This window comes from Ornithodoros turicata, chromosome 4 (genome assembly GCF_037126465.1).
Source record: "Ornithodoros turicata isolate Travis chromosome 4, ASM3712646v1, whole genome shotgun sequence".
Classification (NCBI taxonomy): Eukaryota; Metazoa; Arthropoda; class Arachnida; order Ixodida; family Argasidae; genus Ornithodoros; species Ornithodoros turicata.
Window position 1 is genome coordinate 82,642,171 of NC_088204.1, and position 27,280 is coordinate 82,669,450.

Genomic DNA, 27,280 nt, shown 5'->3' on the forward strand with positions numbered 1-27,280 from the left:
TAGCAGGAACTTGACGGCGAAGAAGACAAAGTGACGAAGGTAAGAAGGTAACGTAGGTTATGCAGAGCCGCGTGTGCAGAGCATTCCGGGTGGATGAGAGTGCTCGTGTCATGAACTGCTTTAGGCCGTTGTGGAAGCCACTTTCCTTAATGTTACTTTTGATGGCATGTTCTTGTCAGATTTTCTTTCAAATGTGGGCAACATTGCTGCGTGTTGTGATTCAGCCACCTTTGCTGTGAAGTACTTGAAGCAGCTTCTGCATAGCTGGCCCATTTCTGTTACGCCTTCGGCTTGATCTGCTGGACAGTCTTTATGGCAGCTACGCCGATCTCCGAAGCAAAGCGAAAATCCTTTGTCTATAGCACTTTTTTCTTGTGTATGAGGCAGTAGTCAGCGAAATCCACACGATCAGCACTGTACAACGAAGAGCCCATGGAGGTAGGGCGATACCAGGACGACGCACTACAGTAATGCAGATGTCGTCGCACTTTCTGTATAAGGGCACTCCATGCACTTCTGTAGTCGAGAAGTGAGTGAAGCGTCTTCTGTGTGTAGGCGAAACTTTGCGCAAGGTGTCTTCAGGGAGTAAATGCGATCAGGACCTTCCCATGGTCGCAGCATGTCGAACCGAATAACATATTGGACAGCGGCGCCAGTCGGGCTGTTTCGGCAAGGTTCACAAAAGGCACCATGAATTAGCCTTGAGTGTGTGCGTATGACACTACAACATTTTCCTCAGTGCAATTTCCCCCGTCCGAGGTCATGGGGCCGTAGGAAAGGAAATGTTTCAAAGAATACTGGAAGTCACTGCGTCCCTCCTGCCATAATGCGTACAGTAAACATGCTTGTTTAGAATAACCATGAACAGATATGCCTCTTACAAACATGTAAAATCATTCTGTTCTTCCCGGCCTCCCAGCACTTGCAATGCATGTGTGATATCCCGCAAAAAATGCGAGCACATCTGGTTGTTCCACAATCTAGATTCAGCGATTACACCATTGTTATGAACGCAAACGATCAACCTTGAAAAGGTAACCTTGAAACCTCAGGATGGTTTCAAATGACAGCAATTACTTTTTATATGAAGACAGAAGTTGAAAGTCCCTTTGGAAAATTCGATTTTGCAACACGCGGGACACGGTGCCTCCGCTTAAATGCGCTCCGCGTATAGGGCTGGCAAAAAATTCACAGTGCGCCTACCGATCAAGTCCGAATTTTGATTTTGCTTCTGTGCATAGTCTAAGGAACTACCTACAACATATAAAATTTTCGAGGCAAGTTTTTGGTGGGGTTTTTTAGATAAAGGCTTCCGAAATTCGTCACTTTTCGGTGGTATGGTGCTACTAAAAGAGGTATCGCTTACGTTCCTTACAGAGTAGAGCAACAAATTATACATCATTCGATAGCCCTATGAATGACAAATTAAACGGCATAAAGCCCAGTCTTATCCGTTTTGTACATCGTCCGCAAAGCTGCAGTGAATATGGTGTTTTCGGCACTTTGAGTCAACTTTGATATTTTTTTGCAGACAAACAAAAACCGGCACAGCACTGCCAACGAAGGATCCTATTGTGCCCTAAGTGGTCCAAAGCCAGATCAAGAAATTACTATAATGCGAGAAGAAATGGCCTTGTAGCGAACGCTCAAACCCGCTCGCGACGACGTCGCCTTATGAGAGGCAGTTTTTTCCTCCTCTCCTATTTCCCGAACCGCGCAGCGCAGGGAATTCGGAAAGCGTTTATTTCTCCTAACTCACCGATGGCTTCAACATATATTTTTTTCCCGTTCATTCGAGACATCAAGTGTACCGGATTGTTCGATTTGAGATGGAACTAGCCTTACGTTGTCGACATGTTAACTGATGCCTGCAACAAGTGTTGCAGGTTTGCCGACATGTTAACTGATGCCTGCAACAAGTGTTGCAAGTTTGCCGATTTGACAGAATATATATGTGAGCACCTGATGAGCATGTCCCTGAGATCTGGAAACTCGCAGTGAAGTCGATTTTCTACCTCGACCAGCCCCCACTGTGTCTGTCGGCCAAAAACCATGCGTCCATTCACTTGGTGCTGCTTGTCGCTTCCCACGACCGCAAAAGGGATGGCATCCTGCACAAAAGGGAAAAAAGGATGTAAGTACAGTGCTGTACAAAAGTTTACGAAACATGTACCAGCGCATTCCTACCTCAGTGACACAATGGCAGCGAATGGGACCGTATGAACTTACAGACATGTGTCTGGGTAACTCAGCCACTTGTTTTCAAGTCTGTACATCCCATTTGCTGCTAGCGTGTCAGTTGCTGGGGAAGAAATGCACTGGTACGTGTTTCGTAAACTTTCGTCCAGCACTGTACATGTTGGTGTTGGGTGTAATAAATCTGGGTACCTAAGGATGCGTAGAGCTGACTGCGGGTAAGAAAATTCGTACCCCCACCACGCCCGCAACTCGCACCAACACTGCATTTTTACCAGAGAAAATTATTTTTCCTGAGAAAATTTGTTGTTAAGAGTGCACGCAGCAATCTCTCCAAGAATTACCGAATCACAGCTACTCTAATAATCACGGGGATCCCGTGTGGGGGCAGTGATCGCTGGTAATAAAATTCAATTATATAAGTAATCGAATGCAAAATTTTGTTTGAGTATTTTGCATTTGAATTTGAAGTATCGTAACAGACGCTGCAACGGTATATTTTTATTATGTGCCGAGTTTGAGACCGTGTTTGTCTGTTTTCGTCCTCTACCTCGTCTCGGGTTTTCAAGTCGTGGATCGTCACCACCAGCTCGCTTGCTACATAACTTTCATTTCGTATATATTTTTAGTTTTGGCCCAGACTATGGCTTACAAAATTGTTCCGTAAATCGCAAATCTAAAATCGAAGGAATAGTTAATGCCGAGCGAGTTTATCGGCGTCGGTGACTCTGCATTACACGTTTCCTCTGTTACTTCAAACAGCGCACTCACCCTGAGCTTGTCGTTAACCACACTTTCCTCCGGATCATCCTCGAACTCCTGCATCGGGTAGACGTTGATGCCGTTGAGTTCCAGGTCTTCCTTGATCTGCATTTTTTGTAGATAGTATTAGGCTACATTCCGCAGTTGTATCTACTGTACGATAAGATTACCTTTTCTTTAAAGCTTGCCCTCTCTTCGACGGTCAGTGTGTCTGCTTTTGCAATGACGGGAACGACGTTGACACATTTGTGGAGGCGTCTCATAAATTCGATGTCTAGGGATGTTAGCCTGTTATAAACGGGAAATGTGTGAGCTCACGGGTACTTTGTGGTAGCCGGACAGGTACTCTCTGACTTGTGGAGGGTATTATGGGCAGGGAGTAATGCGTTATTGAGTAAAGGGTACCACAGCCAGCAAGGAGCATATTGAGTTGCAGGTTGAGAGCTTTGCGCTAAGGCAGCAACAAGTTGCTATGGGAAGGAGATGTTGCGTGTATCATGGGCAAAAACAAAAAAAGGTGCATTAACTAAGAAGGTGATGGTATTAGGGGCAGGGAATAAGATGCTAACAGATTGAATGTATACTAGAGGGGGGAAGGAAATAATGTGGAGGTTATTACGGGCCACAAAATGGTGAGGGTATTGGGTACAGGCACTACGGGAAGGGAATGTTAAGTAACAGGTTAAGCATGTTACGGACACGAAGTAATACCGTGCCTTACCAAACTCTTCTACCATGCGACCCATCCAAAAAATATAAAATATAGTGTCACGAACTTTCGTGGTGCCACGAGCCTTTTCAATTTCAGAGCATAAACCGTAATACGCAGAATTTGCGCTGAAATTTTTTTTTACGCTTAAGAGTGAATCAGATGGGCTAGACACCATCACAAAAAAAATAAATAATAACACACATGCCAGCAAGAATGACTGTTCCTAGTGACTAAAGTGAGCTTGTTTGTCAGGGCACAGTTTGGACACAGCAACTCTCAGTCCCGGCTCGGTGTTGAGCTGTGACTTGTACTTTGTTTTCATGGACACCACTGCAGTAAGCACAAGGCAAAGGGAAGGAAGAATTTGGGAAGCCCAAAAACCCTAAGTGATGGGTGGATAGCGTAGATGAGTTACGTACGAGTGCCCTGTTGGAGGAATAAAGTAGAGGCAACAGTGGACGCGTGTGTCCGGAATGTGTTTCTTGCGTGTGACACTCTGCTCCTCGCTGAGGTACTTCTCGTATTGTTCGTTGATGTATTCCAAGATTGGCAGCCAGCTGCATGGGAAAACGTTACTTTCTAATGTGCAACGGAAAATGTGTATGCATTTGGATTGAAGCATTTCTTGTTCAAGTACCATTTTTTTCTCATCTTCTCCTACCATCATTTTTACTGGATGTGTCCCATTAAAAGGTAACTTTAGCTTACCAGTTTTCATTGTTGATCTGATCTCCAAATCCTGGCGTGTCTGTCACTGTTAGTCGCAGTCTCGTCCCTTTCTCTTCGATTACTGCGCGAGGAAGAGATTATCCTGCTTTTTTTTTGGCATTATACGCAGAATGGTGCAGTGCATGATAACTCTGTGTCCCTGTCAATTACTGTTTCCAAGTCAGCCCAACTTTCGAAATCATATCATTAACACCACTGTCGCCTTCATCCACCACTATTAATGTAGAATATGTTTTTACTATGGACTAACTTGACTGAATGTGTGTCTTGTGCTTTGTTCGTCTTTGCACAAAAGACAGAAGTGAGAAGCATGGTCAGAGCTCAGTTTTTGTCTCGTAAGCTCGATTTTCAAGATCGATGGTCAACGAGGAATAAATTGACGCAATATTTTTTAAATGGCCCGGAACCGATGTGACCGTCCCTTTAAAAACGTCTTGCATGTGTAACACTTTTACGATATATCTGTACATGTTATCTGTAGATGATGATTCGTTGTGTTTCTGTTCGTAACACTATTTACGTAATGTGTCACGAGTACACAGAGAAAGGTAAATACCGTGGCTTATGGACTTGACTTCCGTTGTCTTAGGGATGATATAAGGCGAGGGAGTGTCCTGGGATTTCTTTGCACAAGAGCGCCGACTAATGTTTGCCTTGAACAAGGTGTTGATGAGAGTGGATTTTCCGAGTCCGCTTCTACCTACATGGGGACGGAGAGGTTCACTGAATCTGCAGTCTTACTCGACAGACGGAAAATTATATTGCTGGCACGATGTGTCAGGTAGCGAGAAAAAAGTTCTTACCAACGACAATGATGTTGAACTCGAATCCTTTCCTGAGGACTTTCTTGCGTATCTGTTCTTGAAGCGTATCAATACCAACGTAGCCTAGGACATCTGTCTTGAGGGATCCCCAGTGGGTGGTTTCAGCTAACGTCTCCGCCATAATTAACAGGAATTCATGGATGCCCAGTAAACCTGCACATTCGTATCAACTATCTACATTATTGTTCCAGGAGTGATTTTTCTTAAGGTGGCTGTCTCGTGCGTCGCCCACCACGACACACGGAGAAATAATTCTTTTTTCCCTCAATGCTCCCTCGCATGCAGTACAATAAGTAAGTAATAAAAGGTCGCTCCGTACTGCTCGTGGCTACTTCTTTTTTTGCCATTTCTATTTATTTCCATTGTGCAGTGAAAGACTGCAAAAATATTGTACGTAGTGCCCTCATGAGACTGCTTGAAGAATGGGTTTTCGAGCAGTGTCACTTCCTTTGAGAAAAATCTCTTGAGCGGGTGTTATTGCGTGTCACAGGTGTGCCTTCAGTTTTTTTATTATTATTATTATTATGTTTTATTGGTGCCCAAGAACAGCCACAGGGACCATAGTTCGCCTACTAGTTCGCCTTAATAAAGGAGCAGAAAAAGCCATCAATTTTTTTTCTAACACATTATGAAAGGATGTGACTTGATTTGGCGACTAATACAAAAAAAATCTCTGTACGCTACATTTTCTCACAAAAAACGCACCCCAACATCGTGTGTGTTGTGGAGCACCGCAGCAATGCATCTTGGGGTGAAGCAGCCTTGCAGGGCAACGCCGAATGAGTGCGGGGGTGGTCAAATTAAATTTCTTTTTTTTTTCACTGCCAAAACAAAAAGTGTTTCGATGAAACTCTGTAAAATAAATGTTGAAGCGGTATACTATCAAATGCAATTTCTCTCTAATTTTTATCGGGACCGCATCAGTGTGCAATTGAGGGCTAAATATGTGATAAAAAGCAATATTTTCGAAATTGACGATTTTTTTTCTGCGTACTCTTCCAAGTCTGCCCGCCTTAAGATATGTTTTACACGTTCTATGCCTCCTAGACAACAATGCTAAACAGTTTAAAAGGCTCTAAAAAATTGTAGAGTTCCGTAAAAAATTCAAAAAAGTTCTCGAAATTTTACAGTTTCTGTGGGGCGTAAACTCTCCATAAAAAGTGTCGATCAACTTTCAACGGGTCTTGGCACGAAAGTATTATGCTTTGCCTTCACTCAAAAAAGATTTGGTCGGAATTTGTAAAAAAGCTACTTTGTTAGATTTTTTTTTTAAACCATACAAACAGTTTCCGCACTCTGAAACGGAATCGGCGCTTCCCGGTTTTTTTTTTACTTCTTCTTTCGTTTTTTCCCATTTCTTCCTGCGCACCACATGACGTTTCTCTAAGCCAATCAGCGAACTGTACCGCAGTGACGTCAAAGCGACTGAGGCGGCTAGTTGCGGGCGTTGCCACCATTGCGCACGGTCGCGACTTTTAAAATCGAATTCCGCAATATTTCTGCATTTGTTGAATGAATCAGTGCATTTTAATAGGCAGGATAGCCCCTTAGTTTAAAGGGTAGTGATACGGAAGTACTGAAGTGCTTACTGAAGTGCTCTGTGCTTCTAAGGGCTCACAAAAAAAGAACGTCAGGAGGACGATTACGAGCCCCGGGATACAAAATGCACAAAACGTGGGCTTTCAGTCTGAAAGGTTCTTCACTCGCCTGCCACGTCACATATACGTCTTCCCCCCCAATAGTGAAGTTCCTTTTTTTTTTTTTATGCATTTGCGCTTCCCGTCTGACATAAATAAAGTAGTCTCCTTTCTCCCTTGCCGTAGCGGACGATTCTCTGTAGCCAATAAAAGTGTTTCATTGATCTGACATTATATGACACGCCAGAATGAGCTGCGGAGATCGCCGCCGCTGCGCGCGTTCTCTCAAAATGTATTTTGCGTGACATTTCCGTGGTTCATGTGACGCCTTTCATTCCAGCACGTGTGTGCGTGACACTTCGGTGCCGCGGGCGAATCGTTTGAAAGCCACGTCCAAGACGGACAACGATATAAACCACACCGAAGGGAATTGTCATTTTGGCTTATATACTTATAAGTAGGGCCTGACTTTTTAGGGTTAACCCCGTATCAGCCCGATATTTACCCCCCGAACGAAATCTGTAAAATTCGGGTTTAACCCGAATCTACCCGAAAACGTCCGGGTCGCGTGGCACACTCATAAGCGTGCATTAAAATAAAGTTTGATAACATTGCTAAACATTAGTTCCATGTTAAGACAAATTTTTATTAAACAAAAAAAAATCACCCGAATTCCTGACGACAGAATATGCCGTAACGGGATTTAACCCGAATACACCCGAATTTTCAAATGAAAAATATCACCCGATATTTACCCCCCGAATTTGGCCAAAAATAAAACCCGAAAAAGTCAGGCCCTACTTATAAGGCGGAGCGCACATTGAACAAGCGTGGGTTCCAACCGGGCATATCATATAGCAGCGAGACACCGCCTCCAATGTCCCTTATCGAAACGGCGCACACATCGTCTCTCGAGAAGTGTTTGGGATATCCTAGACAGCAGCTATGACGCGGCTGCGAGGCGGATATGGAGAACGTGTCCGTTGTGTGCCTTGGGAAACCTAAACTGACGCCGCGCTTTGACGAACTAAAAACCGTACGAAAGAACGACGAGGAAATAAAGAAAATGCGAGAAAGCCCGATGCTGGAGCTTGACTATATGAAGGTGACATATACAGTGAACCCTTGTTAATATGACCCCCGATAATCTGACATACGCGCTTTACGACCATACTCTTGGGGAACAATGCTGTGAAACCTCTGCAAATCTCCCCCGTTAATATGACAATTCCGCATTATGACCAAAATTTTCGGGAACGACCATGGTCATAATAACGAGGGTTCACTGTAGTATACTGTGTCCTTTGATGATGGTTTCCTGGCGCACGAGCGACGAATGTCACAATGCGCCAAGACAATTGTAAGGAAAGTACTAGTTACAAGAATAGGGATTCAGTTAAGATACCAATTAAAGCATCACTCACTTGTGTCAACACGGATCCTGAAATTTTTTTTTCTCACGCATGTCAAATATCAGTTTCTAATTTCTTAGGAGCACATAGTGGACGCATTCTACAATCGAATCGATGCTTAATGATCGAAATGATGCTTATCTGAACCGCCACTTTCCGAAAACCCAGTTCGAAAATGGCCAAAGTTGCGAAACTTTCGTTCTCAAATAGTCAAGAGGTACTTCACGGAGAAAAAAGAAACCCCCTGTTTACATCTGAAGCACCACGCAGCATCACATTTAGAATGTTACATTATAGAATTAAGCACGAGCCAATTAAGACTGAAAACGTGGTGTACACTCTTCTCAATCGGCGCAACCTTTGGAGCACTTTCAAATATAGAAGAAAATATACTTTCAACAGAGACCTCCGAAACTACACTTCCCTTGGGTGTACCTGGAAATAAAGTGATCGAAACCCCCCTCGCAAAATAAACTACCGTAAATAAATGTTACCCGACTATAAAATGCGCAGTTTCGAGATGGGGGGATTTCGCAACCGGGAATATCGAGCTCTTCCCCTACTCTTCCCTCGAAGCCATGTTCCTGCACAATTTTGTCGAGCCACCTGTTTGTCTCATTTTGCGTGGAATGATCCATCTATGATACCTCATAAATGGAAGTGCTCGGAGTAGAAAGTACATCCTCTTGCACTTGGGTATCGGTGCTTGAGAAGTGGATAAACAACGACTAAACAGGATTTACTCTGCTAGAGAGAACGTTTTGGAGTGCAACCTCTGCTCATTAGACGATGCAACGCAAAGGCTGAAGAAGCTCTCCTGGCAGTTGGGCATCCGCACGTTGGTCATCCTGAAGACTGGGAGGTAGTGGGTTCGACCGCGTCTGTCTCGGGTTTTGCCCCACGGCACACTTTTTAGACGGCGCGGTTCACCCTAACCCAGAAATAAAACCTGGGTCGCCAATGATGCTTGCATATCGCGTCCGTTTCGAAACCATTGTGTTATTTTATTCCTTGTGTACCACTGACTACGGTATCGAAAATCCCGCGGGAAATAGTCCTACAGCTGGCTAACCTTTTCAGTGACTTTCATCTTTAATAGTGGCCTAGTTTGACTATTATTCCATGGAGTACATGACGAGAGCTCATCTTTAAAATTCCGTTATTTAATATCTAAGCACTTTTCGGACAAAAAAAAATAGCCGCCTAGATTGTCGGCCGATGGCGAATATAGTTGTATCGGTTTCATGATAGGTTTCCGGATGCAACCGTCCCATTAACGAGGAATAAAATAGCCTTCCTCCCAATAATCCGCGGCTCCATCGACAAAGCAGTCCCGTCATGTACCCTCCCCGTCACTCATAAGTGCAAGCTTCAAGCTGTCTGATTACTTGGAACGACAACGTTTTCGTATAACGTACAATCCTAGTCGATTATGCGATGCGTCACAAAGGTATCCCCCCTCACCATAATGACCATGGACCAGAGCACTGGACCTTTATTATTATTATTTAATGAGGCGACATGACGATGGCCACGAGAAGCGTAGCCTCCAGAATGAGTAAGCATGCAGCCCGTTTTTGTCCCACCGCGCTCGTGGCCTTGACAGCAGAAGATGAGCTTGCCGAGGGTGCACTGAGACGACGATGCAAACAAGCCTTCCGCGTACAAAGACAGATACCGAGATATGGGAGATCCTGATATATAGTGAATGCCGAAAGCCTCGTGCGGGGCGCTTCCCTGCGTCAAGCACGGAAAGTTTTTCCGGGGCTCTGTACGCGTCCCGTATAGGCGCTGCACGGAGCCTTACCGACGATGAGCGACGTCACAGTTGTCGGTCGGAGGATTCATTTTAGCCACCCACAAGATCTTGAACGCGCCGAGAAACCTAAACCGTGTACTTCGCCCGGGTTCGAAGCCGCAACCGTCAGCTCAGCTTTCCAGGAAGCGGGTATCAATATTCTTGCGATGTTCTAAGTAGACTAGAGTAAGGACTGTGGCAGAATCGAAATGATAAGAGACGTTACTGCGGACACATTCAGTAATCTAACCTTTTGGGAGGAATATCTTGTACGACTGAAAATGTAGAGTCAACGTACAAGATCGTGCTGTTCTGTTCCTGAGCCCTCACAGATGGACAACCAATTGACGATGTGGAACGGCTGCATTTGAGAAGACCATTCGCAGTGCGCTTTTTCTGCATGAAAGCCGAGTGACGAGGATACGCGGCGCAGTGTGAAACAGCTTCCCGTTACATGCTTGCGTGCTCATCATCAATGGTCTTGAGGTCACGCTTATGTGCGTTCCTAAAGGGCGTCGACCGGTCCACATAAGCATGCAGTAGCGTAGCCAGGGGGGACCCCGAACCCCCCTCATATCTTTGGTAGGGCATTTGCGAGAGGGAAATCATTCACCACATGTAAAGTCCCTGCAGAACCCGATCCCATAATATTTTTCTGACTATGCCTCTGTAAGCATGTCTTGATACACTCAAACTGAACTTTGGTTTCTTGGATGTTTTAGTTTTACTGTTAATTCTTGTTGCGGTTCATTACAGCATACCGCGCGACTGAGTGTTGAGGGAAACCTGTGACATCAAGGCAAGGTGGTAGCCAGAAAACATTTCGGGGGAGGGGGGTGAACCCTCTAAACCACCCCCTGCACCAAGGGGAGCATGTGACCTCTCCGTGACATCAGCGGCGCCATGTGAGAACAAACTTTCTGTGCCTCTATTATGTCTTTTGGTGTAAAACGTGAAATTTATTTACCGATTTCCTTACCGTTGTTGGCGACTATTTCTGCCCGGCCCAGGAGCCTTTCGCGTTCGGTCTGCAGCAGCTGTCGTCCCAATAACTTGGTAGCGACACGCAGCACAGTCTGGCAGTCGACCAGACCTTTGGCCACGTGGTCGGCGCCTTGGAATACCGCCTGCAGAGCTGAAACAACACAATGCAGACGACTGTTACGCATGACGTTGTATAGAGTAATATAAAGATCGACAAGTGTTTCTCATTTGGACAACAGATGGCGCCTGTCGTGCTCACTAGTGTTCCTTTGTGCCAGCAACCCCCCGTATACGTATGTTCCTTCTGGGACTGGCCATTTAACAATGCGGTTTTCTTGAACCAACTACCGGCTTACCATCACACTTTATGCCGTGCTAGCACCGCGAAGCACCTGCGGCTATGGCCGGTGCAGAGACGTGGAGAGGAGGAAAGAGGAGTGCGGACAATTTCAGGGGGCCGTCTGGAGGACCCAGGGAAATCCTCGCAGCCTCTGGTAGGATTCGAACCTACTACCTCCCAGTTTTAAGATAACTTGGCCACGCCGCTGGTTTACCATCAGAAGGCTGCGTGACCATATGTCGCATAAGACCCGATTCCACCGGAAGAGCACAAAATCCCCGCAGCACCTTCTGAAACAACAGATACGCAACGAATCTTTGTGCAGCGGCGCTTGTTGAACCCTTGCACGAGACAAACGCGAATACGTTTTCAGTTTTGGAGCCCCGCAATAAAGCCTGTTGCTGGACTCTGAGCTAGGTGGAGATGCAAATTTTCATCCAGCAGAGATATGCGTTGTACTTTTGGAGATAACAACAACAACAAGAACGTCCGGTTTTTGTTTTACGGTGACATAATTACGTCTGCCTGAGCTTTGCGGATGGCAGAACAGTTTTGGGATGTGATGTCCAATCGGTGGCGGCTTAAGAGAACAAAAATCGGAAGTCACTGGCTCTCATAATTTGACAGGCTTTAAAATTTCCAAAAGCGTTTGTCCCGACTCACGTTGTATGAGTGCATCAGCCAGCAAACTTGTGCTCTGTATATGAATGTGAGTCACCGAAACTTGGTGGGGGGCGGCACTCCCTGAAGCCAGGAAATGCTCTTATCGTGTGTCGCTTTCTCCGCTAGGATATGACGTCACCAGACAAGCCGCTTCCGTTCAAGGGTATGTTGTTACAACGAGGGACGACTCGAATATCGAGTGCACTTTCTCAAAGCGAACACGCGTTATTTTGACGCTGTGTAGATTTGGAGCTGGTAACGTCGCGTGCTCAACAAACAACACTGTACCGTTTTATGGCGAAGGTACCTGCCACAGGTACAGTAATTAGGTGTCTCGAGAATCCCAGATAATAGCTGGTATTAGAGTTTCCCATGGTATATTCGCCAAGTATTATTGCCTCACGTCAACGTTAACAAACATTAAATGATCATTTGAAAACATATGACGTAAAGATGGGGAAATAACGCGTTGCCCTCACTCATTTTCAGCTTTTTTAATTGCGCAAGATAGCCCAATGACAACATCTGGAAAGGAGAAAAAGGATTGATCTAATAGAGCGCGAGGAAACGGTAAGTCATTTTTGTCGTTCCCCCAGATTTATTTTTCTGAAAACGGCACCAAAGAGAACCCATGCTGTCACTGGGCTCAACTTGTATTTTTCCCGTTAAAAAGTATGTTTCTAACGGGTCTGTTTCTCTCTTTTTTAGGCTAGTTTTTCATTAAAAAACGGCATCATGGCTTTCATCGGATTTTCGAAAATGTTAGTTCCTCTCTTCCGTTCTCAATATTTGCGTGGCGCTTTTAGCTTACAGCGTGGCTGCCTGGTTGGTTTTTGAAACTGACACGGAACTTGTCCCGTAGGCAACTTGATCACTCAAAACCAGTATTCCAAGTGTTTTCCTTCTCCTCTTAAGTCGTTGCCCCTCCTTCATTACTCATGCGATGTGTATTCGGATCGTGGGTCGTTGCATATCGGATCATGCTACGTTGTCAGCTCGTACTTTTGACCCCCAATACGTTTTGCTGACTCCGACGCAACTCGTAGAACAGGTAGTAAATCCAGCGTTGGGAGCAGCGACCACCGGAGAGGTCACGTGCATATGAAAGCCAATAGGAATGGCCCTCGCTCCAGTGTGAGTGTAACGAAGTTGCAGTTTGCGCGGAAAAATTGTAACTGAATTACAGTTACTCTACTTGAAATGTATATCTATAGTTACAGCTACACTCACCACGTTAGAGTAACATAGTTGCTGCACTTACTAGTTAAGAAAAAAAAAAGCCGAATAAATATAACGCTCAAAAAGTTGCGCTGTTATAAACGGAAGATTTCCCACTGGCACGGTGTTAGGTCATCCTGACTGCGTATGAGGTGACAATGAAACTTGGCGCAATTCCTGGTTGGAAACAACGCCAGTGTACCTCGACAAAACGACGCCAGGAATCACATTTTGCAGTTACTTTAACCAAAAGCGGTAACTAGTCATTTATTTATTTATAGTTTATAGTTTTATAGTTACTTTTCTAGAAAAGCAACTAGTTATTGCCCACGACTGCACTGACGTCAGAGGCAATCTTTCTTCGAGGCTCGCCAACCACTGTGACCATGTTAGCTTTATGTATGTTCGTATCTAATGGAAGGCTTTGTCTGAGGATTAGACATGAATCAATTTTGTTCCCGCGGGGAGAGGTGGAGGACGCCATTCCCTCCTACTTTGAGACCGTTATTAGCGGGAGGGGGAACTCAGACTGGGAGGTAACCGCGCGGAGAATAAAAAAACTCTGCGATTTCCATTTGTGACGCCATTAAATTAGCTGCGTGTCGACGTTGATGGGCATGAGTGGCCATGGATATACAGGGAATATCAGTAGACTAAAAAATGTTCAAACAAAGACGGATCCTAAATAAAACCAATTCCAATCTACTAAAACTCACTATCGCTATTTACTCGATACATGTATAACCTTTCGATATATTAAAAAAAAAAAGTCGATAGTTTCCTCGCCAATTTTCAATATGTACAGGGTGGGTGTAGATAAAGTAGCCCCACAATGCCATACGTGCACGAAGGTGGGGCTTCTAATCCGTACCACGTGTGCCAGTACATCTACCGACCGTAATGAATCTGCATCTCTGGTTGAACTGTATTCCACATATTAGATTTAATGTTGATGGGCAAATATGAGCGACGTCGGTGGGCTTCTTGCTGCTGTCAACGCACCCGGGCAATGTACCCGTGCTCAGTCAGAGAGAGCCGCGATTTGGTACCTATCTGCTCTTGCTGGCAACACGAACGCTTTCCACGTTTAATATTCCCAAACAGGAATTTATATCAGCGATTGCCGCACTTAATAAATAGTAAACGAGCCTGCTTGTGTAGCAGAATGGTGCGCTGACTGGCTGAGGGCCAGACAGGATTTACTTAGTGAGGGACGTCTTCCTCTTTGACAGGAAACTGAGGAAACGCATCCCTGTATGCCGCACATTTGATTGTACAGGATCTACTAGGATATTATGACATCATTTCTTTACAAAGGAGTTTGCCTTCCTTGGAAGTTCAACTTGCGTTAAATTTCTCGACACTGCGAAGGACATTTAGATGTAACTATATGGGCAAATGCTCATCTCTGTCAATTCCCCCGTTTTGTAGCTTTCCCCTTTCCTTTTTTTTTTTTTTTTTGTTTCTACCAATAAATCCCCCCCCCCCCCCCGTTTTGTAGGGTAATATTCTTGTAAAAGGCGTAGTTCATGTGGAATCAATGGTCAGCACCTCCGGCATAATCTGACAGCGACCTCCTACTGTTTATTCAAATTGAAGGCTGATAAAAACGCAGGTATCTTAATTCTGACTACTCCTATGGGTTAGCTTTTGTTTACTGTGTGTTGCGTTAAATTCGTTCGTAACTGCGGGAGAATGAAGGCCGAGATAGTGCTTTCTATAATATCAAGTGTCGCACAGCTGTTGGATGACCTTGAAAATACAGAACGCGCCATGCCTGCATCAGAGGAATGCTTCCCTGCATCGCACGACACGCCAGCGACAATAGCACGGCAGGAATATTACCTCCGAAGAAATAAGAATCCTCCCCACCTATACCCTCGTGTGGCAGTCAATAGAAAATCACTTCGCCAGTGACACACACGAAGCAGCGTTAAAAAAAACATTTGAAGAGAAGGGCTCCAAAGGAACAACTCTGGTGTGCACGATATAAAAAAAAAAGCCAAAACGAAACTGAACAAAGCAGACAACAATGAAAACGATGATGTCATTGGCAGCAGCCGAAATCTGGGTGACATATTTCCTCCCCGTGTTGACTTTCGGTGGCTGGAACACGGGGATCGGGTGTCTATTTCTGTCGGGATCGTTTGAGTCACACCAGCTAGCGTGTGGGGGATGATCAAACAGATTGATTTTTTTCTCTCACCTTTACCTCAGGAACGTGATGATAGACACGCAGATGCCATTGTTGTTTCGCAGAAACGCAATACACGGTCACGCAGGGTAAATATGCAGACGATCTTCGGTTTCGTGGCGAGAAGATGCGGGCGATCTTTTGCCTCGCAGCGGCCACGGGGAGCAGTACGGAACGGAGAAGCTGCAGCGAGTTGACGGCGCTCACGAATTGGAAACAAAAACTGGCTGCAAAATGAAACCGCAGCGTCGTTCCGCGCTTTGTGAACGGTTGACCGTCAGCGGCGAAACATCTGTCGTCGTCTGCGGAGAAAAGTGTTGACGCCATCTATGGGGTGCCGTCAGAGGTTGCGGCTGGTGGTTTGTGGCGCCGTCTTGTGGGGGAAATGTGAAACAATGCGTTCATATGCTGTGTACACTACAATACTACAATACAATAGTGTACACTGCCGTGGTCGGTGCGGTCTCGCCGCAGCTCTCCAAGCGATAAAATATGGTCCGAAATTCCTCAAATCTTTTGCGCCCGCACCTGGGAGGCAGGTCACGAGAATATTTGCTAGGGTGCCTGAGCTAGTATATTGATGCACCCTAATGTTCGCAAAAGAATGGTTCCGCGTTTTCGAAGTTTTTCATCTATTAATTTTTTTAATATAATATTCGGAGAGAGCACTTCGGATTTTATTGCCTTCCGAGGATTCGGGGTTTTGGTAATTTATCTTTTACAACTCTGTTAATATCCGAAAGTCGGAGAAAACATGAAGGCTGCTGTGAAACGACATGCCCACGAAAAGAAGAGGAGCTGCCTTGCAAATCTGTGCCACCTTTTTTTTTTTTTTGGGGGGGGGGGGGGGGGGGGGAGGGGGTTGAAGGTCGACTTTTGAGCCCTCAGTGTAACGCATGCGAAAATATAATAAACAGTTAGAATGTATAGGCGTAATACCTACGATCTGCGACAGTTACTTACTGAGCATACTAACTCAGTATAATCAACAACTTTCATGGTAAATAGACCCGAAAGATAGTGAACGAAGATCCGACTAGAGCCGGGTATAGAGCCGTTGTGTGAACAACATGTAATTTTAGAGTAACTGTAACTATTTACTGTCTAGTTACAGTTTATTTAGAATTTATTTTATTTATTTATGAGAATTCCCCGTTTATCTCTCAATCAGTCGGATCTTCGTTGACTACCTTTCGCTGACTGGTATTTACCATGAAAGTTGTTGACAGCATTACTCCAGCTCATACCAAGCGAACTCATACCACACTTAACTCCTTTGTTGCTGCCTGTTCCTTTTCTTCTTCTTTTTTTTTTCCTTCTTCTTCTTATTTTATTTTTTACAGGTGACAGACAGCTGAGGCGCGGTACGAGTTTTGGCAACCGAACAGCTAAATCAAATCTCAAATGAAAAAGGCGTCACGAGAACAACGTCTGGAGAAGCACGCCAATGGACGCCTTCCGATTTTTCCGAATAGTATTGCGATGAGGCGGAATACGGTTTGAAACCATTGACTTACTCAAATGATTGATTAATGATTATATTACTGTTTTAGTATTCCACACGACGACGAAAATGTGGGACAATTTCGATTTAATTACGTTTCGAAATTCCCTATTTCCAATAACCATTGTAGTGCGGTTTCTGTATCGCATCACCATCACCGTCTATATCTTTCAGTGCGCTTCGGTAAACGTCATTTGTGGAATTCTTACATTTCCTTCAGTATAAGTGAAATTCTGTGACATTTTTTTCCTGATATGGCCTTTCTTGGCGTGACTTGAATTTTGAGTTCGAGTAGCTTTTACTCCCAAAAACAACCCCCTTCCCGCAAAAAAATTAAAAAAAAGTTGAGTGTGGTATGACTTCTCCAGGTATGAATTGTCTTGGTATGAGATGGGTTGTCACCTGTCCGTCACCGACTCGTATTCAACATGAAAGTTTCTGAGAAAGAGTTGATTAAAGGTACTCGTTAACTTATCAGTAAGTGATTACTCGTAACTAAGTTGCTTTTGCAAGACTGGTCCATTGTATTTGCTACTGGCGCTGTTGTAGAAAAGTTGTGAGATTTTTGGTGCGTGTGGTACGTATGCACATTGCTTCGTACCACCGTGTACCACCAGTTACCACCCGTGTACCACCGGTTTGCTTCGCTTATTAATCGATGTGTTTCTTGAAATTTTCGTCTCGAATTCCAGAAAAGTACGACTGTAATCGTATAATTGGTCCGTTTTTGCCCGAGCTGGTCCACTTTCTCAAAAGCATCGTGTGTTCCAACAAACAAGGCTGTACAGGAAACTGCCCCTTATATTCACACGCTGTGTGAAAACCATAACGCGAGGCTCCCGACGTATAGGGCATAACGTGCGTCTCGTTGCTCTACTTGAATTCATAAGATAGGACATAATGTCATTGTAATCACTGAGATAATCATTCCCCAAAATAGGCAGAGAGTCCCTTTGCGTGAGGAAGGCATCGCTGATGACACTACCATGCGGGGAAAATTGAATAAAGAGAGCATGGTAACAAAAGCAATTAATAAATGCGTTAATACGAAACTGAATGTATCGTGTATATCATAACAAATGACGCGACTTCAATATCAATGTGAACCCGTATTACATCTTCCGCGCAATATTTTCACGAAGCTTTAGAGATAGCGAATAAAACACAAACAGCTAATGCTTTATTCTTGGAGCGCTCTCGTACAACACGGTGGTTGGCGACGCCGATTGAGCAACTACAAAGTAATGTGGTTTATTTATTTTATTTTTTCACTCCAACTATGGCCATTTGAGGGGCATATAGCGCAGACATGGGCGGAGCAAACGCGAATTTGCGAAGCGAAAGCGTCGAGGAACGCACCCCACTGGGCGCTCTGCATGGCTCTGCGAGTAATGTGGCCTCCAAACTTTCTCAAGTTGCGTGATTGGTGCGTTGCCAAGCGCATTTCGGAAGCCGTTTGGGATCTTCAATGAATCTGCCATTTTCCGTTATAGATAGCGGTCATTGGTACGCAAGAAAATAATACGAAAGCAACTAGTAATAAGTTCCCAGAAACGCTTTGAATCGTCCAACGAGGCTTGGGGGAGGTGTCCCTGTCTGCAGTACCCATTTGGAATAACTCTGCAAGTGATATGTGTGTTTGGGTGAATTACGTCAATAAATTATTACGGATATTAAACGCCGTAAGTTTTATTCTGTTCATCCTTAGATCTAGCTAGATTCTGTAATATGCTGGCTTCGTGACACCATGCGGTATCGTATCCCGGGTCTTGTCGAGCGTTGGACGTGGATTAGCCTCGAGAAACTTGGTCCTGTACCAAATAGCTATGCAGTACATTAGTTACGCCAAGTTGATATTTTCGGGTCTCGCTAACATTGCGCAATACCGCGGATTTTTGCTGAGATTTTAAGCAGCAAAGCTAAACAACGTTTGCAGCCGGACGACAAAGAAACTTGCGTCAGCTCGTCCCCTTTACTACCGTGTGAAACTTATACTTCGTATGTTGCGCAATCATTTTTCAATCAATCGCTGTAAGGTAATTTACAAAGAAATCAGCTGGTTTCGGAATCCAGCCTCCATTCCGGTGCTCCCGTTTGCGCATCTGCAGGGCCGCGTGTGGGACGTCTTATGAACGCACGTCCGATGGATGTGCTCTGAATGTCCCCAGTGGAACGAAGGACGTAGGGACGTTTTTCGGACGTCCCTGCGACGATACGTGTTGTCTGGGATGGAACGCGAAATATTCGAGGAATTAAAGACGACACCTTACTTCTCCTCCGTGGTATGGGAACTATCCATGTACTTTACCGGTTTTTTTTTTTCTCTCTCTCACGACGCGTGTTCCCCGCCGGCAGCGTACCTCGGTTTAAAGGCCTTTCTGAGACATCCTACGCGCTGCAATGAACCTACATTCTGTTCCTCTCCAAATACGGAACCGTCGATATTTTCGACGTAATGACATCATCTCGTCCCTTCTCCGAGAAGGAGAAAACTACTCCATCTAGCCATTCCCAATGTCTTCAAGGCCGACCGGTTGCAAAATGGCTCGGGTACATTGGCCGCACCGAAAGAGTTGGTCAATATTCATCGCATGCATCCTGATTTATGGTCTCTCGTATAGAGTGGCACGTGTGTTTCTCTTTCCGGGCCAAAAGTGTTTTACAAGAGGTAGTCAAAGTCCAGGATCTACAGATGTGGCTTTCACGCTGCTGGCTGTTTTCCCACCACATTTGCTTCGCGGTGCACATACCGGCCACTTCTATAGCGGGAGAGTCCATTCCAGCTGCTTCTCTTTCGAGTAACAATTTCTCGCGTATAAGAAGCAACAAAAAAAAAAACTCGCCACCGAAACATTTTGCACTCCTAGCGTGTGAGGGGCGCCCTCAGTTAGCACGGCCGCCGGTACGAACCCAATGGGTCTAGCTCTTCATCCTGCCATTGGAGCAGAGTTGTGCCTAACTCGTTACACGTAACTCGTTACTTGGTAACGGTTACTTTTTTTGGTAACGAAGTAACGACTCAGTTACTTTTAAAAAAATAGTAATAGTAACGGAATCAGTTACAAAAATTGGTAACTCGTTACTGACGTTACTCGTTCCTTTTCTTGAGCACGGGAGAGCACATTTCGGCACCCCGTGTGACGCAATGCGTGCAGATTTGACCTGCGTGACCAGTCCCTCACTGGATGTGTTGTTGTCCTTTCTCTTGTTTCCGTAATATCGGACCATCACTCTTTCCCAAGAATGGCCACCAATTGTGCTATGGCTACAAAAAACGCGTTTCGACATCTATCCTTTTCTTGTCTTTGCTAAGCTTCTGAGCGCTCTAAATTACGACGCAGCCCCTCGCCTCTTTTTGGGAACCGTTGGTGATCGGTGGCACGAAAACCAGTGTTTTTTCTTGTGTTTTCGTAATCTCCGATCACCCCCACTTCGGAAGCAAGGGAGAAGGTCCAGGCAAACTGATATACATTCATGGTAACGGGCCGAGGGACACGGAACACGAAGGACGGACGACAAATTTCGATTATCAGCTTCTTCTGAAGTGCAATTCCTCATTCATAAAGAGTTGAAGGCAAGTGACGGCATGTTTGTTGGCTCCTTTAACTGAAAGTATGCTGCGGTAACGTAAAAGTAACTCGTTACCTGTGAGTAACGAGAACTCGTTACTTTTGTATGTTGGGAACGAGTAACGTATTTAGTTACTTTTTTCTGAAGTAACGGGTAACGGTATTTAGTTCCTTTTTTTCGGTAACGGGCACAAGTCTGCATTGGAGTCCGTGACGTCAGAGGCAAGTAGATTGAGAATGGTCACGTAACATTTGGCTGGCGACGACCAGAGAAATTCCTTTTAATTTTAATCATTCTTCAACTCCTCATAACGACCTTATGTGGCAGTGAAAATATTCTATGGCAGCACGCAGGGGATCCAGGGCCGACATCTCATGGCGAAACCACGCCCCGAAGTGCATGTAAGTGCATCCCACACAAGCGCAATGAAACGCGACAACCAAAAGTGAAAATATTGAAACACGATAACACCTAACGTACACATCAGGCTACAAAGTCTACAAGTGCTCAATACAGCCAGCACGTACGGAAACGAAATATAAATAACGCGTTTCTTCCGATGCTGTTTGGAAGCGACGTATGTATACGTGAAGGTCAAACTGGCAACGGCAGGTTGATCATATTGCAGGCAAAGTATCCAAAGCATTACGTTTCCTCCGTCTAAACAAAAGTGGATTTTAGTGCATCGTACGCCATCGCCTTTGCGTACGTAAGAGATAGCGTTGGTGGTTCTGTGCACGTGCAAGACACAAGCAGAGCTTCGCGCAGAAACGCAGCACGCTATTCCTTGCGTACGCAAAGGCAATAGCGTACGATGCACTAAAACTCTCTACTCAAGCGTTTCGTTAGATCAAACTCGAATACGCATGCTCGGTTTGGGACTGAGCTTGACAATAAAACAAAATTGGAGGAAATACAAAATTTAGTCGCTCGCTTTGTCGTAGTACCGGACGGACTTCAGTTGAATTGCACACTAAAACGTTACATCTTTAGAAAACCGTTAGAGGAATCGGAGCTTTTTTTTCTTTCTTTTTTTTCAATATTTTTCACTATAGGACTGGGATCGAGTATTATACATCGCAGCGTGTGGATCGAGATTTCATCCATTTTTCACTCGGAATATCCGTTTATTTACAAACATTGGAGCTATAGGTGACACCCATCACGGATCTGCTGCTCCATTTCTTGGACAATGACGCGAGAATAAAATAATAGAGATACAAAAAGGACAAGACTCGGGATGTGAGGTTCATCCCGTTGCTGAGATGATTTCCATACGTGTTAGTAGCGCATTCACGATTGGTGCCATCCAATGACTGAAGGACTTGTCGGTATAGGACGTGACGAGAGAACAATTGCAGTGAACCCAGACCAGTACATGCAGGACGAGAATGACGACTGAACTTGTTCTCTTATCATGCCAGCATTGTGTGTATAATGAAAAATTCTATTTCGGCTCGACCTAATGTCTGGTAAAATGTGCGTTCTATACATTGTCATTGAATGTCATGGAATTGTTGGTGACCGTTCTCTCTTTCGTTTAATATTGAAACTCTCCACTCCGCTTTGGGTAAATAAATAAAGGGTCGAACTTACCGTCTGTCACGTGGTTCGGAATTAACGCCATTGGATCCTGAAACGAGAGGGAACATAACAGGTTTCGGCGATATAACTAACTGGTTTCCTTTTCAGCAACCAGTTGCTCTTCCGCTAGAGCACTTTTGATGAAAGTAGTTGAAAATGTAATTCTGGTGCCATTTGCCCTCCTCGTTCAATGATAACAAGCGAGATCCATGCACTTGTTCACCGATACGTTGATAATTCTGTGGCGATCACATTTCACCTAATCGTGAGTCCACGAATAGACCCTCAAAACCTCTGTAAGCATATGTAATGCGTTCACCATGCGAAGTATGAACCGAGTAAGATATTTCCTAAAAACACACACACACAAATAAAGAACAAGACGATTGCTGCGACCCGACCGCTGTCGGCGCGACGGAGAAATTAAATGTGACGTCAGAAGCAGGTGACCTTCCCCATTGGCGGACTGGCTTGGCACAACCTTGGAGTGAGTAAACGATGCAGGTCACGTCAGGCCGCTTGTAGGCGGCGCGTCGGGCGGCAGCTCGACGCTTCTTTTGCTTCCCGTTGAATGCAATATGACAAAATCTGACATATTTAAGACAAAAGTCCTCCTTGGGAGCCATTCTCCACCGGGAACTCAGATTTTTCGGGAATTTCGGCATGATCCCTTAGTTTAGGCACGCGCGAAAAATTGTTTTAAAACCTAAGCGAATAGTGACGTAGCCGAAGCAAAGCTTATAAGCTAATCTAGTTATAAAAACGAATCGAGTAGAAGAAATTGGAATATTCGCAGACGGCTAGTTTAGATGTTGATGGCGCACAAAGGGACGATACGCAACACAACCGCCTCTTGCGTGTCGTCCCCTTGTACGCTGCGAACATCTACGATCAGAACCAACTAGCTCGCATCCACATTCTTACGGCTATAATTTAATTTCTCCATATTTCGTCCGCTCCTAATAATCATAACAATTGAGAGTAGATTTACGACGTAAGGTGGGATCACTGTTCCCGTAACTGTGGTCATATTTGCAAAACTGACCACGGCAACTAACTTACTGTTTTCAAAAAGGCCAATAACTGGGTTACTTTTAAAAAGTAACTTCCCCGCGACTGCGAACGAGAGGCGAAACAGAAATGTTGTACCCCGTATTTATCTCGACTGCCCTTTCCGTCCCTCCTGCATATGATTATTTTCCTGGACGCATTTTGTACGCATGTCACGTGTCTGTCCCTTTCCGTCGGTATGAAAGGAATCGTGACTTTGGTCACGACAAATCCGTAGAACGATTCATCAGAAAGCCCGCGAACCGGCTCACAGCCGTCTCTGAGGGTGGGCTTGTGCAGTGATGTCACGTTTGGTCACGTGACATTGGAAAGCATATTGCCGCACCGAAGTCACAGTAGGAGGGCATGCCGTGGGTTGTTGCGGTATGCGTGCAATTACGACAGGAAATAGTAAAAACAGACGCTGCTGCCGACCTGTGATGCATCCCCATGTTCTCCCATGTCACGGGACTCCAAGGCGCTCAAAGGCTGCTCGTGACGTCTGCCTACTGATCACAAGGTTGTGGGTTGGAACCCGAACGAAGAACCCGGGTTTCTTTGACATCTCGTTTTACGTGAGGGACGACAAGTACGGTGTGCTCAAGACTCGGACACGTGTGACTTTTAGTGTCCAAAACACGTTAAAAGCACTTGAAGCCAAATGATGTGTTGGACCCTGTACCAACAAGCCCCCCCCCCCCCCCCCCCCAAAAAAAAAAGGTGTAATTGATGGCCAAAATAATTCCTAGTCTTTGGCCAGATGAATTTTAACTCTGCCGCTGGATACGTGGCAGCCGTTCATATATTGTTTTAAAATGTTCATACAACATCGATAATGACGTAGATCTGTTATCCCTACTTCTTTTTAAGTCTACTTTAGCACCGCGAAGCGAGTGTAGCTGTGTACGTACAGGAGCGGGCTGCTCCCACAACTGACTCACGGCAAAGGAAGTTGTTATGGACACGAACCTCACTGGTTTATCCAGAATCGCGAGGGGTCGTTACAGCCAGAGTTGAAGCCAGAGGGAAATTGCTCGCATTTTCTGATATATTACCATTAGTGCTCGCAGTTGTCTAGAGTAATGGTTACTCTTTGCTTAGTAATGCATTAGTAACGTCATTACTACATTACCTTGGCATTACATTTTCTCACGTCCATGTGGCGTATTCTCATCTCGTTTCACATTACCGGTGAAAAGTAAGAGTTTCCGCAAAATCGCTACGCTTGAATGATGAGTTTCGTCCAGAGATGAAAGTATAATCTAAATAAGCGACCATAGATACGATAAATTGCAGCGTAAAAACGTGCTGGTGTTCAAAGACTCCACTTGGCCCCTGCCCTGCCCGGTGACGAGAAAGGTGTGGAAAGATTAAAAAAAAAAGCTAGGTGTCTTTCCTTGTATTTACCGGGAACTGCTAGCTTTAGATAATGCCCGAATTTTCAACCCAAGTATCGCGTAAAACCTCGCGAAGATCAGGGTTACTTAGTGATATCGGATTTTCAAAACGGCATGTCAATTTACTAAGCAATTTACTAAGCAAGCTTTCCTTTGTTTCGTGACCGGGAATTTCGCAAACGGGAATATCGAGGCCCTCCCCCCGAACCACCCCATTTCCCACTCCTCCCTGATGTCCACCGATCACGTACAGGCCACAGTTGCTACGCGGTGACAACACGGAGAGCTCCCCTCACACGCAGGCATACACAGCGACCCTCACAGCGCGTGTTTTCCTAAGAAATGTCGCCCTAAAGAAATATGCAGTTGAGAAGGAGTGGTCTCGACATCGGAGGCCCCGTTTTCACTCCGTCTGGCAAACACGACTGGGCGAAAAAAGGACACAAAATGGAAGACGAAGGAAACTGCCTTTATTTTGTCTTTATTATTCTAGGCGGGATACTATACAGCGTACGCATAAATAGAGTTGCCCAATCGCTGGTGAGATGTATTCATACAGGTTCAAAGATACAGGCTAAAAAGAAGTCCATTATACGAAGGTGTAGTCGAGCAGGATTTCATGATCTCAGCAGGTGGGGATCGAGACGTCACTCGGGACCTGGAATGTTGCCCATATGCATATGGAGGGGTTTCTTTCTGTCTTTTGGAAGATGCACAGTTGGGGGAGTCCCTTCTTTCCTTTATCAGTTTCATTGGGCGGATTTTAATAGTCTAACCAAAGTGGACAACGCCTTCTTTTTCGGGTGTCACGCGCCTCCTTTTGAAATCCTTTTTGTGCAGAAAAAAGGAGACGTTCGCTTTCTCTTTGTGTCCGTATGAAAAGTTTTTGTCTGGACATACTGACTTCTATAATGCTGTTCCGTTATTTATATTATTTTTAGAAGACGCGTACAGGGAAAATCATGTTTTTCACTTCGCTCTCACCCCTGGCTGGATGACGTCGCGAGAGAACTTTTTTTTTGCGTTTCTATTTATTCAAATTTGCGTTTAAAAACTACTATTCAAATTTTGCGTTTCTTGGCCGAATTCAATTTTGAAAGCAATCAACAGTGTCAGATTTCGAAGCAACTGAAAAGGTTAGCCAGCTGTAGGACTCGAACCCACATCTTCTAGATTACCGGTAATCCAGAAGATGTGGGTTCGAGTCCTATACAGCTGGCTAACCTTTTCAGTCACTTTCATCTTTCATCATTAATTTCTTCGGCACTCGAGGCTTTGTATGTATTTGTCTCTTCTATGTTGTTCCAGCCTCAGAACATCAATTTCTCATGTTCAGTCTCTTATATTTTTTTTTTTTTTTTTTTGCGACGGTCCTTTCGATTTAGCAATGGGTTGATTCCGCAACGGCAAGTCTTCCGATTGCAAGGGGGCCGACGACGGATACTTTTTTTCAAGTTATGTGCTGTTCGTAATTTGTGGAATTTTTCTTTTCGAAAGAGTTTGTTGCTAACGATGAGCTGGATATTTCTTCATAGCTCAGCTTTTGACATCGCTGTAGTTGTGCAGGCATATTTGTCCCTCCAAGTATAGCACGAGCTGTTCCGTGTCCTCTTGCGCACTCTAGCAATCTTCCGATAATAATAAATAATGGTGCCATGATGTTTGCCTATCGTCTCCGATAATGACCGACCCCCTTGTCCCCTACTCCTTCCTGTTGTACTCTCTCCATCTGTCCATATCTGTACGCCACTCATAGCCATAGTTGCTTCGCGGTGCTAACACGGAACAAGTAATAATAATAATGACCGACTTAAACAAAATAGCCAAACCAGGTCATCTTTCTTGCACAGACGAGTCGACGAGTGACATATGGTATGCCGAAGAGGATTCGCTGATAAGGCACTCATAAATATAGTATCGTATAGATCGATGTCGGGAGTACGCCAAACAGGAAACCTACTAGGCTGAGCATCGTAAATACGTACATGCAAGGGTAATCACGTAGAGCGCATTTAGTCTTCTGTATTCCATTTTGCCGGATGCTGAACCTGTCGTCTGCTACGAGACGAGAAAGCAACGACCTTTCCATTCCGCGATGTAATTATGTAAGCGTGTGTCGCAAGTGGTTGTCTTTCAAGGCCAGGATTCAAAAGGTCCGGTAACCCCGACTTCTGAAACCATGTCTTACGTTTGGTTCCATCACGCAAAGAGTTGTCACTTCCAAAACTCGTTCAACCTGTTCTATTTTGTAAATATTTAAATGCACCCAAAAAGTCACGTCTTTTAAACCCAGCAACGGAGGTTCACCTGAAAGGTTTGTTCGCTATAAAGTTGGAAACGTGATGAAGACGATTTTGCGGAGTTGCCTTCGGAGCGTGCGTGACACTGACGCAGCAATCACAAAACCAATGTTTTTTTTAATATTACCGTACGATGCTGTTAGCCGATTTAGATATGCTGAAAAACACGTAACTTACGTAAATGTCCATTTTCTGACACGCATGAATGCGTAGCAGGCACAGCTGAAGTTTTAAGCTGGAGGATCTTCGCACACCGCCAACGAATGCCTCGCGATAATGTCGTCTGCTTCTTGCGCGCAAATGGGAGTTGTTCTCGCCGTGGTCAGTAGGCGGCAGCACATGCCTTCATTTTTTTTTTCTTTTCTTCGCCGTCTTTCCCCCTCCGTTTGACTCCAGACTTGATATG

General features: G+C 44.9%; 1 protein-coding gene across 4 annotated transcripts in view; it reads right to left on the bottom strand.

The window, feature by feature from the left end:
- The window catches only part of LOC135392158 (neuronal-specific septin-3-like), a 30,627-nt gene extending 3,470 nt beyond the window's left edge, over window positions 1-27,157 (bottom strand). Inside the window, exons 1-10 of one of the 4 annotated variants that reach the window (XM_064622850.1) lie at window positions 27,052-27,157; window positions 22,140-22,176; window positions 11,038-11,205; window positions 5,203-5,376; window positions 4,956-5,099; window positions 4,379-4,460; window positions 4,090-4,227; window positions 3,129-3,246; window positions 2,968-3,063; window positions 1,963-2,111 (exon numbers count right to left, since the gene is read on the bottom strand). In XM_064622850.1, coding sequence (XP_064478920.1) covers window positions 1,963-2,111; window positions 2,968-3,063; window positions 3,129-3,246; window positions 4,090-4,227; window positions 4,379-4,460; window positions 4,956-5,099; window positions 5,203-5,376; window positions 11,038-11,205; window positions 22,140-22,176; window positions 27,052-27,063 — 1,118 coding nt within the window. In that variant the 5' untranslated portion in view covers window positions 27,064-27,157. Of the gene's footprint in view, window positions 1-1,962; window positions 2,112-2,967; window positions 3,064-3,128; window positions 3,247-4,089; window positions 4,228-4,378; window positions 4,461-4,955; window positions 5,100-5,202; window positions 5,377-11,037; window positions 11,206-15,481; window positions 15,776-22,139; window positions 22,177-27,051 lie in introns of those variants that run through there. The other 3 variants (XM_064622851.1, XM_064622853.1, XM_064622852.1) reach the window with 3 other exon arrangements.
- Between the last annotated feature and the right edge of the window lie 123 nt (window positions 27,158-27,280).